General features: G+C 44.6%; 3 protein-coding genes across 20 annotated transcripts; 1 reads left to right on the forward strand and 2 right to left on the reverse strand.

The window, feature by feature from the left end:
* The first annotated feature begins 3,261 nt into the window (after positions 1–3,261).
* Positions 3,262–6,051, forward strand: LOC120642133 (E3 ubiquitin-protein ligase AIRP2-like). The gene is made up of 6 exons (XM_039918546.1): positions 3,262–3,649; positions 3,998–4,148; positions 4,258–4,324; positions 4,422–4,659; positions 5,469–5,670; positions 5,754–6,051. Exons 1-6 carry the CDS (start codon positions 3,567–3,569, stop codon positions 5,781–5,783), a joined length of 771 nt encoding a protein of 256 aa, XP_039774480.1. The 5' UTR covers positions 3,262–3,566; the 3' UTR covers positions 5,784–6,051.
* Positions 6,052–6,567: 516 nt separating this feature from the next.
* LOC120642134 (tetraspanin-19-like) lies at positions 6,568–9,936 on the reverse strand. The gene is made up of 6 exons (XM_039918547.1): positions 9,493–9,936; positions 8,387–8,486; positions 7,873–7,953; positions 7,681–7,785; positions 7,015–7,209; positions 6,568–6,920 (listed from the first exon to the last, which is right to left on the reverse strand). Exons 1-6 carry the CDS (start codon positions 9,651–9,653, stop codon positions 6,909–6,911), a joined length of 654 nt encoding a protein of 217 aa, XP_039774481.1. The 5' UTR covers positions 9,654–9,936; the 3' UTR covers positions 6,568–6,908.
* Positions 9,937–10,488: 552 nt separating this feature from the next.
* LOC120642136 (atherin-like) lies at positions 10,489–14,968 on the reverse strand. Of its 18 annotated transcripts, none has more exons than XR_005662512.1 (7): positions 14,437–14,940; positions 14,202–14,278; positions 12,002–14,115; positions 11,713–11,766; positions 11,530–11,629; positions 10,877–10,977; positions 10,489–10,779 (listed from the first exon to the last, which is right to left on the reverse strand). XR_005662512.1 is itself a non-coding variant. In XM_039918548.1 (2 exons), exons 1-2 carry the CDS (start codon positions 14,951–14,953, stop codon positions 14,205–14,207), a joined length of 591 nt encoding a protein of 196 aa, XP_039774482.1. In that variant the 5' UTR covers positions 14,954–14,968; the 3' UTR covers positions 11,819–14,204. The 18 variants fall into 18 exon arrangements, 1 of the variants encoding a protein (XP_039774482.1); XR_005662510.1 differs by having other exon boundaries at positions 11,530–11,626; positions 14,437–14,939; XR_005662503.1 differs by having other exon boundaries at positions 11,530–11,766.
* Between the last annotated feature and the right edge of the window lie 1,715 nt (positions 14,969–16,683).

Below are 16,683 nucleotides of genomic sequence, written 5' to 3' on the forward strand. Positions count from 1 at the left end.
ACACATGGTTTGTCGCCACCTATAGCACAAGCCACCACATAATGTGACACATAGAAGATAGCTAAATGAGTACACATCCATGATACTGAAGAATCCAAATTATTTCAGTACAATTTGCTTCACAATCTAGACCGATGAACAATATATGTTACACATTATTTCATGAAATCATCTAGGTAGTCACGCACAGGGGGAGGAACATCATCTCTTGGAGGCCATGGTTTGGGGGGCATGAAGTCATGTAAGTTGTGACCCCAGTTAACAGAACTTGGTGCTGGAGGTGGTGCAGTTTGACTTGACGAACCTCTTGACTTTCCCTCTCTCTTTTATGGTTCTACTTTCATGTACAGGGGGAGGAACATCAGGTGTTCGAGGCCATGATTTGGGGGGCATGAAGTCATCCATATCGTCATCCCAGTTAACACAACTAGGTGCTCGAGGTGGTGCAGCACGACTTGACGAACCTCCGGTCACGTGTTCTTGCGGAGGCCGAGAACTATGACCCGAAGATCTTTTCCACCTCCTTCGTCTAGTTTGCGGCATAACTCCACCGAAGATACATACCAATTTTTTGAAATTTGGTATCGATTTGTTAATCAACTCTGTGTCCTCGGGGTAATCCTACCATATAATTACACAATAATTTTACTATTTCATAAATATGGATTACAAATAACGGACGTGATTAGAACTGAATAAGAGTTACCTTAATGTGCATCTCATACATCTCTGGCCGCATCCATATCTTACAAGTAGTTTGTAAGAATCCAATAACATGTTGATGATTCGCTAGTTCACATACCCTCATGTATATCTTCCTACGTTCTAGCAGGTATTCCTTTAAATCTTGCATTGTAATACCTCGAAACAATGTCAAATATTTAAACTCAACTAATTTGGACAACACCATCTCTATCGTACCATCCGCTAATGGATCCAACTTCTTACTGATTACAAGACGTGTCATGATCTCAAGAAATATACTGGATTTTTCTTCGGTCCATGAAAATCCAACAGAATTGGAGGCAGACATTGCCTTATGCTGCAATAACAGTAAGGTACTGTCATTCTAAGTTTACTATTCTATATTTCACTATCCAAAAACTAAATCTATTCTAATTCATGATTATTTTAGAAACAAGTCTATAATAGTTGAGAAATATTGGTTACCTGCGGTTCGGATCCAAAATCCGGCAGGGCTTCGCCGGTGGAATTACCTCACTCACCCTCCCTCTCCCCTCTCTGGATCTCGTGGGCAGAAAATGAGGGCGCAGGGGGAAGAGGCGGAGTTTTATATTAGTGGTGGGATCCTGCCGCCCCTTGCCGCCAACTGGTGGGGCGGCAGGCTCCCTCCACGGACCTCTACGCAAATTTTTTTTATTTACATATAGGTCCCTACCGCCCACCTGCAGGGCGGTAGGGGTGTAGAACTGTAAAACCTAAAACCAAAAATATATTTCTGTAAATTTTTTTTTTGAAAAATGCAAAAATAAAAAAGACGCCTTACAACTTGGCCAGGCTTGGACTAGTCCAATCAACCAATCACCCCCTATGTAAACAATAATTTGCTACACAACAATCCTAGCTATCTGCTTTAGTAAAAAACATTGCGCAAGTAGCAATTGCTGAAAAGGGAACACCATGCTTAAGTAAGTTGCACTTGCACATTATTACACGCTAATTAGATGATGGCAGGACCATGGACATGGGATGGGACTACCTAATAAAATATTCCTCGCTCAAAGGGGAAAAAAGGAGAAGGGAGGAAAACGAAAGCAAAATCTAGCTAATGTATCAAACATTCAAACAGACCGCGCCTGGATGGTTCCAGGAACAGCAAAGAATACGACAGCCAGTTTAAGTTTCTAGTAGTATTGTTAGATGCATGATGGCATGCAGCAGGTACACAATACACCCCCGGCCCTTCATAATTTTTTTTTAACTCTGGATGTTCTCTCACAGCCTCAAGAGGTGCCCAATTAACCCTGAAAATTGAAGGACAGTCAGGCCTGGGCGGGGCGACCATACTGATTGAGAGCCAGCGGCTAGCTAGTTCTCTTCTTTAGCAGGCAAAAAGGTGGCTGCTAAAGAAGAGAACAGGTACGTACGTACGTGTAATCCTTGAGAGAGGCACTTGCTTGTTTCTATTATGATGGCATGCCGATTCGTGCATATCCAATCTGCTCTAGTGGCAAGAGATTCGATAGCCATACGTCAGGACCTGTTTGGGACCGCGTACCAAAAAAGCGTGGCGCGCATAAACGTTAAGCGGCACGGAGCTTGTTTCTCGTGATTTTGAGGCTGGACGTTGTAACTCTCGTTTATTCGGTTGCCGGCGGCTGAGCAACACGCGACAAACGCAAGCAGTTTGGCGGGATTAAACTGCTTATTTGGCTCAGAATCCAAGCAAACGCAGAAACAAACAGGCCCTCTGTCTGGTACAAGTCTCCCAACAGATGCTGGGCATTGCAAGCACGGTAGCGAAACGCTAAGCAAAGGAGAAATGTAAGCAAGCAGACGTGAGTACGTGAGCCGGTAATAACGGAAACGGAGCAGCGGCGTATGGGCCTCTGCTGGCCCGAGAAGCCCAGCGATCTAAGCCCACCAAGGCTGCACAAGATTAGAGCAACGGGAAGCTGCACAAGAAATAGTCCTTATTTGCAATTACACGAGACTAACCAAGTGTTTTTCATCAGCAAAGAAAAAGACTAATCACCCCAAGAACAAACAGGCCCTTAACTACCGTAGCGCAACGCGTGCGTGACGGCAGCACCGCACCAAACCCATTCGGCGCCTATTCTCGTGCGCCCGGTCCAGGAGGATGCCAGGGCCCAGGAGCCCACTACTGACTGCACACTGGAGTACTCCTATTTAGTGGATTATTATTACTCCAGGATGGCATTTTATTAGTGGCAGCGCCGGCTTTACTGTATTTTGAAAAGGATTTATGTCCGCCCGCCGCCCTTTGAAATTCATTCAAAAGCCGGCGTGGACGCTGCCTGGGCGGGTGGGCCCTGGCCGGCGACCGATGACTCCGCCGCTCGCGGTGCATGGACCAGGCCTACAGTACGGGAGCGCCGCCCGCCTCGAGCGTCCGCCTCCTGCCGCGAGGCCCACATGTCCACCTCCACCGACGCCCCGCATCCTGCTGTCCCACATGTCATCCTGTCTTCTTGTGGGCCCCGCGTATCAGTCGGAGCTCCCGCCCGTGGCGGCTCTGGCTCTCTCGCAGCGGGCCGGGGAGAGACGCGTAACCGTGTTCTGCTCGAAAAAGCTCCACGCAACGAATAGAAACAGAAGCAAGCGAGCGGAAAGCCGAGGCGAGAGTGGAGCCAAAAAGCGGGCGGCACCGCCCGCCACCACCGCAGGAGGAGCCGAGCCTTTCGGTGTGGGGGTGGGGGTGGGGGTGGTGGAGCCTTGTCGCGGTCCAGCGGCTAGCCGGCTAGGGGTGGGGTTCCTCCGCGCCTGCTCGCTACTACTTCATTCCATGGCGGCCGGGCCGGCTGAACCCTGACAGCGGCGGCGGGCGGTGTGGAGGCGCGAGAACAAGCCACGGCGAGGCGGAGATGGTGGTGTGCTCCATGCGCAAGTCGTCGTTCAAGGACTCGCTCAAGGTGCTCGAGGCCGACATCCACCACGCCAACACCCTGTGAGTTTTTTTTTTTTTTTTGATACTTACACCCTGTGAGTTTAGTACCAACATGTCATCACCCCTCGATTTCACGCTTCCGGTTGCTGCTTCGCGCCGCGCTTCACAATGGCCCCGATTTCTGGGTGAAATTGGGGTGAATACGAGTTCTGTTTGTTCGGTGGATGCATGCTTGCTACAGTGCTGGCGGTTGATTGATTTTCTTTTTTTAAGAAGCAAGTTCAATAGTTCATGCTGCGCGCATGACTGAGTGCCGGTGGTTGCCGACGTGTGTCATGGGAATGGGATGGGACTGACCGACTGCTGACGCGCGCGTGCCATTGGGTTGTGTTTGCCTCAATTCCACAGGGCAGCTGATTTCTCCAGGGACTACGATGGGGCCTGCCTCCAGATGCGGATGTCCTACAGCCCCGCCGCGCACTTCTTCCTCTTCCTCGTGCAGTGGACCGATTGCAGCCTCGCCGGCGCGCTCGGGCTGCTCAGGATCCTAATCTACAAGGTTTCTTTCTGACTTTCTCTTTCTGCGGGGTGTGCTGTCAGGATTTGATGCCATGAATGACATGGTGGTTTCGTTTTAATTCACTGTGCCTCAAGGATCTGCTGTGCAGGTTTATGTGGATGGGAGTACCACTATGTCCACACATGAGAGGAAAGCAAGCATCAGAGAATTTTATGGCAAGTGCTCTATGCTACAACTAACAAGACCATCGTCGGTGAAGCATCTGTTCTCACTTAGCTTCCAATATATATTGACACACATTGCTTCTTGCAGCTGTTATATTTCCATCCCTCATGCAACTGCCCAAGGGGATCAGCGACCTCGATGACCGGAGGCAGAAGGCGGTCTGCACAGAGAGATACAGGAGGAGAGACCAGGACGAGAGCAAGAGGCCAGTTTCTGAGATTGATGTCGAGAGGGAGGAGGAATGTGGCATTTGCATGGAGATGAACAGCAAGGTGGTGCTGCCCACCTGCAGCCATGCTATGTGCATCAAGTGCTACCGCCAATGGTGAGAACCCGGAACTGAACCCTGTCATATTCAATCCGCTTTTGCTGTTATGTTGAAAGATGGTGGCTTGTGCATCTCTTTGATCAAGATGACGTATGTGTTGCTAACACGTTCGGTTGACAAAAGTGCTGCATTTTTGCTTTCTTAACTGTCACCATTGGGCCTTTGTGCTCAAATGTCGATTTCCTGTAATAAAAAAAACGCTAGCATACAACCTCGCTTGTACTTCGTACCTGATGTTTACATCAGTGCACATTAACTTGCAACAGCCCCTGCATTTGGCCTGATCATTCAGATACTTGTCTGGCGTTTCATATAGTTATCTTTGTGTGATGTTGTGCTAGCTGTCAATTCGATCCATTTATTTCTGCTAGATCTGGCATTACATAGGAGAGTGGTCCCTAATCCTGATGAGAGAAGCAGGACATGCATAGCATTTGGTTATCTCAATGGTAGCCATCTAGTTTCCTTAACAAAAAAAGATGGCAGCCATCTAAAAGCTGTGCTGTCAAGCATATGCACCTTAATCGTGCAGTACTCCTGCCTTTCTTTTGAGGAAGAATGGCCAAGTACCTTGCATGAAATTAACAAGGAAGAAATTACTGTCTACTTTCAATTGCATGTTCCTACCCAGTAAGGCCCTAAACAGCCAATTATTGAGCAGCCTCATTGCTTGAGCTTTAAGACACCTTTCTCTGCTGAATGCTGTATGATATGAAGTGTGAATACATGCATTCACTGAACTATCTGCTGCAAAGATATAGTAGCTGTATTGATTGAATCATGTGCTATTTATCCTGGTTTTGCAGGCGCTCCAGATCCCAGTCCTGCCCCTTCTGTCGTGACAGCCTCAAGCGAGTAAATTCCGGTGACCTGTGGATGTTCACTGACTGCCGAGACGTAGTTGACATGGCTACGGTGAGCAGAGAGAACATCAGGCGCCTGTTTATGTACATCGAGAAGCTGCCTCTGGTCATGCCGGAAAACATCTTCTACGCCTATGATTCTCATGTAAAATAGCTCGAGCTGCACATGATGACTTGCTCACCATTGTTTTCTGAGAGTGATGACGCATGGCTTATTGATTCATGCAGAGGATGTTCCTCGTCCTAGGATGTGGCTAATCTTGGAGCAGCCTGTGGACTCTGACAAGAGACCTTGAGAGCTCTGACTGGGTGTAGAGTCTTGTTCAGGTTTTTGTAAATGTGCTGTACATATTTATGGTGCAATGAAAAATCTTTAGGGAAAAAGCGTTGTGTTCCAAGTAGGGAAGCTCTGGCTGAGATACACTTGGTGCATGTATTGGGTTCGATTTTAAGCTTGAAATGCTCTGTAGTTTAAACTGGATATATTTGTGTTTCGACCCTTTTGCTTGCTGTCGGTGCAAAGCTATGATGCTGAAATCTTTTTGTTTAGAATGGTTAGTTTCGGTGATAGAATTCCCTACCGGTCTGGCTTAAAATTCACTGCAAGGGCTACAGGCAAGGGCTCAACGGTGTCGGTTGAGACATCATGTACAGCGAGGCTGCCTACAAGCCTACAACTACTCCATGAAGGAATACTCCGTACACGACATAAGAACAGGCCATTAAATGATTAAATAGCATGGAGGCCAACACACTCTACCGTGTGGAGCTCCCGGAATATTTATGGACCAAGCATCGCGGCAGGCGATAGCAACCGCTGGCTATAAATTAGGCGCACCGTACATGCCATACCATAACAACCAAACAACTGGACGCTGATTCTCTTTCATTTTGAATTTTCAGGGGAAAAACTTTCATTTTTTCCCTGTAAAAAATGTCGGTATATGCAGGCTGTATTATGTGCAAAATAGGCAAACCTCGTATTTCATCTTTTGGCATCGAGTGGCGATGCAAACTAGTATACCAAGAACAGACAATCAGATAGAAATAAGTGGATGAACCAGCTGATGGAAAATGAAAAACAAATCAAATATTTCTGTGTTTGGTCAGTGAAGGCACCAGTCATGCCCTCATCTCTTTCTGAAATATTTCAGTGCAACATTCTTCCCCGGGTTTATATGGGTCAGTCACATGCTACTCAAATATCTGTGCAAGTTGAAAGGCATTTAAAAGTAGCCATTCAAAACTATTCTACCACTGCTGCTGCTACTCCATCATAAGGATCATCTCTCCAGAAGAAAAAAGGTATAATCTTATCATCCTTCCAATACCCTTGGATCAAAATTCTGTCCTAAGGGTTCGTCATATGAGATCAGTAAAATCTTAGTTGTTGACCTGAAATGAAAAAGGTTGCAAGGCTTTACTAATGGTGAACACACTCAGAACATTGGAAGCTGCAAATGAAAGCACTTGTCTAGAAACATCTCACCTTGTCTAAAATCCGCAGTTTCCATGAATCACTCCTACGAGATGTGTTAGGTTCAGCATAGTCTGGACCATGTTGGGACTGGTTTCTTAGTAGAGGCAGCCTTGCAGGCACGGTGGTGTCATCATCACTGTCATAGTCAGCCTCTCGGTCAGGCCCAAGGGTCCTAAGTACCATCCCAAGAATGATTGATAACACCTGAAAGTTAACTAAATGTGTTAACAGGGGATCACTAATGCTCAAAAGCTTGGTTTCTCTTCAGAAGGTACAATTGCAGATGCAGTAACTCTAATAAAAAAGAGGCAGAGGTCAAACAAAGTTTTCTTTCTCCCAAAACAAGACAGCCCCTGATGTCACTTAAAAATCAATTACTAACAATGTTAGACAAATGAATGTAAGATCACTGTACCAGTTGTGTTTGGTTGCTTCTCAAGCACTTGTAACAGAGAATGTGCCCGAGGTCAGATTTGTTTCTAAGCATTCTACAAAGCCAGATTGTTAAAACCTACTACACAGTGCCACCATACTTAAACTAAGCATACTAGTGTCTTCTATGTTCGTTCACAAGAACTTCCACATCATGTATTGCTCATAGGCCAGGTAGAACTACACAACGATGAAGATTGCATTATTAATTTATTATGCAGTCGGGGTGCAGAAGAACCTCACCTGAGCAGCTACCACTGAGAGGCCTACCCATTCGCATATCTCAAAATTTGACCTCACGAAGTCCTTGAATTCATCAAACTTGCCTGATGGGTCAGGGGGGAAATCCTGAAGGTTTGAAAATTATCAAATAGAAGATATAAGGAAAATAGCAGAAAGTATCATCCATAGTCTGACAGCTGAGGAGCTCTTTACCTCTTCCCAGTTGGTATTCAGAAATACATCCACAGTAATTGCACCTTCCAGTATAATAAGCACAAATACAATGATCATGTACTACATGTAACATTAAGGAAAAAGAGACGTAATATAATTGTCAGATCACACTGCAGTTAACGTTACAGAACTCAAACAATATAACTGCAATTTGGAGGCTTCTGTGAACTAGTGGCCTGCGCACTCAATTCAGTTATACCATATATCTTTGTTGCATCTCATAGGTAAAGATTATATAATCCAGAAGAAAATATAGCTTTCGCTCTAATTGAAAACCTTGGATAAATCAGCAGCAGCTACTAAAAACTAATTCATTGTAGGTAGTCAGAAAGCAAAACGTAATGGATGGAAGCTGGTATATCAGACAACATGTAATTCCATGTATCTAGCAATTCACTATAGGTAGCCAGCAAGTAAAATACAAGTACCAGAAGCTGGTATATCAAACAACATGTTTCCACGTAGTATAGGGGTAGAGCAATTCAAAGGATACACAAGAGAGGCAGTGACCATTTGCAGTTTCCGCAGCAATATGCCCAGAGCAAGTCAGCAGGCACAGAAAGATCCCAAGGCCAAGAAATGTGTAGATGAACCTGCATGACCCGTATTTTTTTCTCAGTAAATCAACCACCAAAGAATATAAATGCAAGTCGCGGTTTTTCGACATGGTGGCAAAATATTGCTCAACAAGTACATCTAACTACTTATTCTTAGATTATCAAGTGCACGCAGCCCTGACATCATAGTAGGTTCGTAACAGCAGCAAAAACATGGGTGATTGGCCCATTCGATTGTCTGTTTGATACTACAGTGTTAAGATGACGAAAGCAATTGTTAAATCGTGGCCGCTATTTGGTTGTTTAACACCAGCATCATCATTCTTTCCATATTCTTCATCAGTGCGTTTTTTTTTTGTGAATATTCTTCATCAGTGCTCTTGCCCCCACCAATCAACTAACCGTGGATCTCCTTTTGAGTTAGGCCGTCCCTTGCATTGCATCACATCATGCGCTCCAATCTGACGCCACATTGCAGCCGCCACCTAAATCTCTAGAGTACAAGTCCACAACAGCGACACGAAAGCAGATCACCCTGTCCACCGAATAGCACTAGCATCCACTAGACGGATACTATTTCTTTTTCTTATGCGTCACTAACTGTAACCAAATCTGCAGCGATAGTGGTATGCTGAGCTGAGGCCCTGCCCATCCCCCATCCAAAAAGAGTAGCCTTTAACTGCCACAAAAGAAAAAAAAAAGCGCTTTCGGTGGTGTCCGAGTGGGTTCGTTTTGTACGCCATTCCTTGATCTCTTATTTCTGCACGGCATCCTCAATTGGTTGGTACGGCTATGGGGAAAAAATGATCCAATAAAACAGTAGAGTAAAACAATTTGTTGCGAATTTAGCTTGAAACCAAACGCATTTCTCCAAGCGACGGGCGGATTGGGGGAAGAAACCAAGAACAGCGAAGGGGGCGAGCAAGCTGCAAATCTAGGAACTCAGCTCCTCCTAGCGCGCGCAGAAGTGGTAAGAACGGAGAGCTAGCGAGATCTGCTGAAGCAGGATGAGGAGGATTGGGAGGGAGAAGCGGTTGCTGACCAGGGGACGGGGAAGCGTTGGTCGAGGTCAGCGACCTCCCTGTACCAGGCGCGGAGCATCCAGAGCGCGTAGAGGATGACGGCCATGCCGGCGAGCCCCACGACGGAGTTCACCGCCTTGAGCGCCGTCTGCACGCAGCTCCGCACTATCCGCCCCGCCATGCCGCCGCCGTGACAAACCCGAGCAAGAAGAGCCAAGACCAGCTCCGGCCGCCCTTCTTCCTCCTAGCCCTTCGCTCCCTGGGGCCTCGGCGAGGTCGGCGGCTCGGTATGGTTTTACTTTTTGTCGAGCGCCGAAGCAAGCGGTGGTCGCAGGCAGGCAGCAACTCGTGTCGTGTGGGAGAATGCGGAGACCGTGTGTGCGGGTCGAGCTTCTTCAGCGGCCGTGGGGTTTGACGTGGCGTGGGGTTCTGGTTCTGGGGAAACGAAACGGAGAGCGGGGGACGAGCGGCGCCGCGGGCGCGGGGGAGGAAAAGAAAACGCGGCCGCGATCGCTCCGGACGGCGACGGGTACGGGTGTAAATGCTTGCACACTTCAATTGGGTAGTCGCCGGCAGACGGACGGGGACTTCGCCGTCACGTCCCGCGCCGTATGTCTCTACTTGATTTTGTGGATGCGAAATTTGATTCGTGGTACAGCACGACATTAACGTGCCAAATGATGTGCAATGATGACACCAACTGCACGAGTCGATCCGAGTAATCGAGTTTAGCACCGCCCATGCGAGGTCTTCGTTTTCGCTCCAGCTAGCCTGCGTGTAGAGCTATCTTCTTCTTGGAACATTCAAATTTGCTCCAGACTAGTGGTTATGCACGTGCCCAGGAACGTGTTTATTCAGTGGTTTTGCACGTTTCCAGTCACATGTTTAAAACTAATTTTATATCAACTATACGGAGCTATATAATATACTCCATGGTGTAAGAGTTTCGACAAGTATACAAATCATGAATATATAAATCACAAAATTCAACAAAATAAAATTAATAACAATAATAATGGTGCATAAGAACTTGTCTCAATCCATTATTGTTGATTATTGATTGATATGAGAATTTAAAATATGACCAACACCAGCATGCAAGACTTAAAAAATGTACAAATCCATCCATATTTCTTGCCCAGATCAGCCATGGAATGCGATTAATTTATCTAGATATATTTCTCCACGCGGGTGTTACATATAGTCTTTAGAGCTCCAGCTATATCTTCAGAAATGTTATCATTGCTCTCATTCCATAACCACTTCAGTAGATCTATGACCAACCACTTTCTGGGAACTCTCGCGTCCTGGTATACAAGACATCACCACAACAAAAATGTTAGTTAGATGGCTAATGTCACATCATAGCAAGAGCATTTAACTTTGACGAAGAGTATTACTAACCACCCATAGTAGTTGATGAAATAGTTTACCATCCCACATGTCCATGAGAATGACAGAAATAAACCCCATCAAATTACTGCAGAAGATGGCTAGTCGAGATGCTATTTAAAAATAGTTGAATTGCATCAAACGACAGCTAAAAATTAATTTTTTTATTTATATCATAGCAAAAATGTCTAGTTGATCATGTGGCTCACTCTATTAACCATACATGCAGCAGGGGAACATTGTTAATACTGTGCAGGCAAGCTGTAATAACAACTTTTACTATCCTACCATGCTTCAAAATAACTCCAGTTATTTAAGGCCAAATAAACTAACTACTATTGTTTCAAGAAATGGAGACTCTATATAGTTATGATAAGGGAAAATAAACAGCTCTGTTTCCATTCAATGCAGAGTGATCGAGGCCCTGAAACAGAGGCAACAATGCCATCTTCAGTAGCTTAAATGGAAAAAGGAAGCATATAGCATTGTGTTATTGAATCAAGTAGTAGTAGCTGCATGTCACAAGCTCCTTGGACAAGCAACAAGCTGACATACACATGAAGTTATTTTCAATTCGACATTACAGAAGAAGTGGAATTTATCCATGAAAAATGAGCAGTATTTCTAAGAATAAGCACACAGGCAAAGATAACCTATTTTAAGACCTTTTAAATAGGCAATCCTTGTGTAGATAACTAATTAATATGACATCATCTTGTGATTCTTCTATCTTACAGTTTGCCGTCGATCTTGATCTTCATGCTGCTACAAGACAATGGTCGAAATAGAAAAGAAGAAAACAAAGAAGAGCACCAGAAAATCACAGTTAGCTTGATTATGTGATTTACCTTGCCCCCAATGTTTCTTTCTTTTTTCAATCACCTCAGTGGTGCTCTACAAATCTGATTGAAACAGGAGGAAAAGACATACAGTGAACGCCATATGCGGAACCAATTCTCTAATTATTAAATTACTTACCATAGCATTATCCAAGAAAAACTGCAATTCGTCACACATAAGAATTTCTTCAAAACAAATATTTCTAAAGGGGCCAACAAATATTTGACGCATTGTGCGCCATGAGCTGCTAAAGCTAAGAACCCTTGCAGTGCAATCTAGGTCGCACAAGTTACTTACCTTGGCGATATCCAAACTCTAGGTGTTGAAGGCACCACATTAATAGGATTCTTCTCAGCATGGTCTAGCAGTTAGGCATTTGAAAGTAACTGCTATCTTCTCGATATAATTGAGACAAGTCTTGGGCCACGGTCGTCTCCAACTCAGCCCCCCTCTAAAAATACATCCACTGTTGCTATCTGCAAAAGTTTAATAAAAATATAAGGTCTTAAGACTTGTAGCACTAAGCATTGGGGCCATGCATACAGGCGGATACTGCCAATACAACAAAGTATAGCATATATATAATAAACACCAAAAATGATTGCAAATAAATTAAGCACCATGGTCAATTACAGCCACTACTAAAGGAGATGTGAAGCGGATACGAATAAGCCAATTAGGCATATATGCAATAGATATTGATCATGAGATATTAAAAATTATAGATTATTCGATTAAGTTACAAAAACTGAAACCATTTTCATGCACCTACTTCTAATGTGGAAACATAGAAAGAACAGCTGACTTAGGGTGCGCAAGACCATGGTGGTCGCCGCATTCAACTTGATCGCTGGTCACGTGGTTTCAGCATCCTCCTGCCAATCTAGGCAATGGTGGTGGTGAATGCAGATATATCTGCCTACAAAGAATATGGCCAAGTTAGCTATGCAATCTACAGAAAGTGGTAAAGCTAGGACAACAATGTACCGTGTAGATTCTGAAAATATGGCGAATAGTTGCAACAATACGTGGCACAAGAAAGATGTGAACTATATACGCTTAGCTATGCAACATACCTTAAATATGCCTTTTTAAGCTTTGAATGGCAAGATGTCATGATAGTGCTAAAAGTTTTAATGTTAAAAGTATTATACTTGTACATGCAAAATTTTTGAAGGTGGTCTTGGAAATATAGTATAGACAGATATGAGACCAGAAATCCTTCAACGCAGAAAACTTTGCTATGGGCAACAAAAATCATAAATTACATAAGTTTGTTTTCATGAAAATTTGCACAGCTAGTTGAAACTTTTATCCATAGTCATAGGTAGGTGATATCTGATACTATGCTGGAACCTGGAAGGTTGAATCAATGAGGAAAATGCAAAGGTAACAGGCTCTAATATGATCACTAAAGCTGGAAGCAAAAGCCAGAAAAATTGATCACTCCATAAGACATCTAGTGTTCTGCTAGGTTCAGGGATTCACATTTACTGCAAAATCTGATCTTGTTCTCTTCTAGGTTCAGAGATTAGAAATTTCAGAGCTTTACACGTGAGGTAATTAAGTTATTAGGAACTATAAACCACTATATGAGATAATTAAATTATTAGAAGGTATAACCACTACAAACATGCTTACATGTTATCATCATCTTGTGACATTAGGCTGACATCAATATAGAACATTATGTTGCAACATGCGGCAGTTCAGATATCATGAATAACTCTAAAAGGTTATCATGACCATGCCAGATTCCTGGTGTAGACTTACACACTATATCCTTGGAGTACAGCGGCATAGAGCAACCATCTCACTCGCCAATATCTCATCCCAGCGTAAGAGGTTAGTATGGTCGCCTAGAGATGTGCCCAATTATTATCTGACTACTCGAGTAGTCATAAATCTAGCAAGGATGTTAATGATATCTACCGACCATCCGAAAGTTTGATATCAGAAATAATCAAGCCAAATAAAAAGTCCACTCCTGAACACATGCACCATGGAAGTTTCACACAAAGGGATAAATTAGGCAGCGCAAAATAATTGAGAAAGAAAAAAGCATCAAATAGGTGTAGTATCTGACGGTGCAGATCCTTGCAGGTTTTATGATGGTACAAATTAGTACAATTGATATTATCTAATCATCTGTAAAATCATCCATGTCAGCATTGATATTCAATCATAAGAGAATTGAACTTTTACAATTCACAATTTGAGTGATATATTTTCAAGATTAAAAGAGTGAGTATAGCTGTGAATTATGAAATAATTACCTGACGGGTTGGAGATAAAAAACGGAAGGGGCGGACTGGTGGAGGCTTGTAGGATGATTGGGTAACGAATGCCATGTTATACTCATGATCTATACTCACAGACTGAAAGACTGAAACAAATGCCAAAAGATCGAACTGAAGAAACACAAAAATTCAGAAACTTGAGTCAGTATGTAATTACAATCGATATGTAGAGTACGGGTCGGCCGCCAACCACATACATGCTAAGCTGCTAGAGAAGCACCTCCCTGATCTGTGCATCCCACGCAAGCAAAGAATTGAGTGAACTTCCTGTGTCCTATCAGCAACGATTTGAGAGCCACAATCTGTTAAGCTTTTGCACAAATCCAACCGCACAGCAGGCAAAAAGTGGTCATCCAGAACAAGCGAGAGCGCAACGAATCGGATTGGAGGCGGCGAGAGATCTGCGGCGGGGAGATCGGAACGTACACCCACCTTGATGATCAGGCGCGGGAGGTTGCTGTTGGCCATCAAATCGGGGCTGGGGCACAGGCTTCCTCCTTTGCGAAGTTGCGGCGCCGCTGGTGCCTTGAGGATGGCGCGGAGGAGGAAGCGACGACGCCGACGCCGGGGACGAAGCGGCGGCGCGGACGGCGCGGAACAGTGATGCCGAGGACGGCGCAGTGGCGGTGAGCGGACGTCGCGGCGTCGCGGACGGCGGCCGGGGATGGGGGCCGGCGGCACGTGGACGGCGCGGCGACTGGAGACCGCGCCGCGGCCGGCGCGGGTGAGCAGCGCCGCCGCGGGCGAGCTCCGGCCTCCCCTGCTCTCGAGGACAGGCGGCGAAGGCCCGCGCGGGGCGCGGGCGGCAGATCCGCGACGACGAGGCGTCCCCGAGCGAGCGGCAGCGGGACCCGGCCTCCCGAGCAAGGAGCAAGAGGAGGGGAGGCTGCTGAGAGGTGGCGGCGGGAGGGATGGGCTCTGCGGGGACGGAGATCGCCTGCAGTCGCATTAGCGACTGCAAGATAGCGACTGCACTGAGCCATCCATTCCCCCAGTCAACGGACCAGATGGATCGCTACAGTGATGCTACGGTTGAATAACATAAGCACACAGGATATGTATATACGCTTATACACCAAGCTCGGCAGTTCGCAACATAGGCACGCATGTACTCAACTAGTGATCAACTCACGTATATATCTCCCGAACATATGTACACGAGCGTTCCAGAATATTCCGGACCATATATCGAGTCATATACGTCGCGCCGAGTCGACCCGACCAGCTGATATATATATATATATATATATATATATATATATATATATATATATATATATATATATATATATATATATATATATATATATATATATATATATATACGAGAGAAATACGTGATATAAATCGGCGTATATACAAGTTCATCTACGCCCAATTCTATTTGTATATGCACATACATCTGGTAACTTTACTTGCTAGCTTGTTTATTGCTTGCTTGGATATTCAGGTGCGTGTGTGTGCGCATGGCCCTGTGCACAGGCACCGTATACGCATATACGGCTGCAGCAGGTAGAAGCCTTAGTTTCTTAGCTTGCTTGCATTCCTTGTTGTATGGAACGAACGCACACACATATAATTTAATTTTAGCTTGCCTTCCTTGCCTTGCGCGGGACGTCTGCGGTGGACGTGCCACGTCGTCGGCAAAACCAGCCTGGTTTTGGTATTTGGATCTAGAGTAAATGGGTTCGCAAGTTTGAGGGGCCAGATGCCTGGTTTGATAGTTGATGAACCTATTTTAACACAGTCGTGCAAATTTATGGGCCTACGGTGCATTTAACTCTATTATTTATACCAGTGAAGCAAACATATATAGCAAAGTTGGTCAGCATACAGCAGGAAACGAAAATATGATAATGTTTCACATTAGTAGTGATACCAAACATGATTTACAAATATCTTGACTATTTTAACAAAAAAATGACCAAGCAACTGAACTGCTAGGATCATCAGTTCATCAGCTTTTACAACCAGGAAATAGAACAGTAAACCTGTGCAGTTTGTTGTTAGCTCACATCAACTTTAATTTACTACTTACTATTTTCTGTTTAGTGTACTGCTATCTAGAATGGTAGAGAATGGCACCGGACATATTATCCAATTGTACTGCAAGAAATAAAAGTTGTGGTAATTTGCCAACTTCTTATTGTTCAGAAAACAAAATTTGAATGCCAGTAATTTAAAAGAAATTAACCTACTTCCTCCATTCCAAATTATAGATCGTTTTGGATTTTTTAGATACATGGCATTTGTTATGCACCTAGATATACGCTATATCTAGATACATAGGAAAAACCATGCATATAGAAAAGCCAAAACGACATACAATTTGGAACGGACAAAGTAACTGTCAAGGCAAGGTAGCTAGATGGAACCTTGAACTCAGAAGACCACACTGAAATGTCTTCATCATGGAGGAGCTGAAACTTGTCCCTTTTTCGACTGGAGATGAACTGATCAATTGCAACAGGAAGCGCTGCTTTCCACAGAAATCAGAAAATAGGCACTAGGAAATAAACACTTCCAGGTGGTCTAACTCTAAAAGCCAGATTTAGTGAAGGAAATGAAGAGATGATATAAAGAAGAGTGAAATAGGCATGGTAAAACATTCTGAATTAAGCTTTGTCATCCTATCCTCCCATTGATCAAGATCATAGGCTTCCAGATCTGCTGATGCAG

Source organism: Panicum virgatum, chromosome 7K, assembly GCF_016808335.1.
Source record: "Panicum virgatum strain AP13 chromosome 7K, P.virgatum_v5, whole genome shotgun sequence".
Lineage (NCBI taxonomy): Eukaryota > Viridiplantae > Streptophyta > Magnoliopsida > Poales > Poaceae > Panicum > Panicum virgatum.

Excerpts from the sequence above, each read along its gene's own strand:
- LOC120642134 (XM_039918547.1), bottom strand. The coding sequence starts at position 9,653 with ATGGCGGGGCGGATAGTGCGGAGCTGCGTGCAGACGGCGCTCAAGGCG. Across the intron at positions 8,487-9,492 it reads CAACGCTTCCCCGTCCCCTG|GTTCATCTACACATTTCTTG; the intron begins GTCAGCAACCGC and ends CGGGTCATGCAG. Across the intron at positions 7,210-7,680 it reads TCTCAGTGGTAGCTGCTCAG|GTGTTATCAATCATTCTTGG; the intron begins GTGAGGTTCTTC and ends GTTAACTTTCAG.
- LOC120642133 (XM_039918546.1), top strand. The coding sequence starts at position 3,567 with ATGGTGGTGTGCTCCATGCGCAAGTCGTCGTTCAAGGACTCGCTCAAG. Across the intron at positions 4,149-4,257 it reads TCAGGATCCTAATCTACAAG|GTTTATGTGGATGGGAGTAC; the intron begins GTTTCTTTCTGA and ends TCTGCTGTGCAG. Across the intron at positions 5,671-5,753 it reads TCTACGCCTATGATTCTCAT|AGGATGTTCCTCGTCCTAGG; the intron begins GTAAAATAGCTC and ends TGATTCATGCAG.
- LOC120642136 (XM_039918548.1), bottom strand. The coding sequence starts at position 14,953 with ATGCGACTGCAGGCGATCTCCGTCCCCGCAGAGCCCATCCCTCCCGCC. Across the intron at positions 14,279-14,436 it reads TCCCGCGCCTGATCATCAAG|GACACAGGAAGTTCACTCAA; the intron begins GTGGGTGTACGT and ends CGTTGCTGATAG.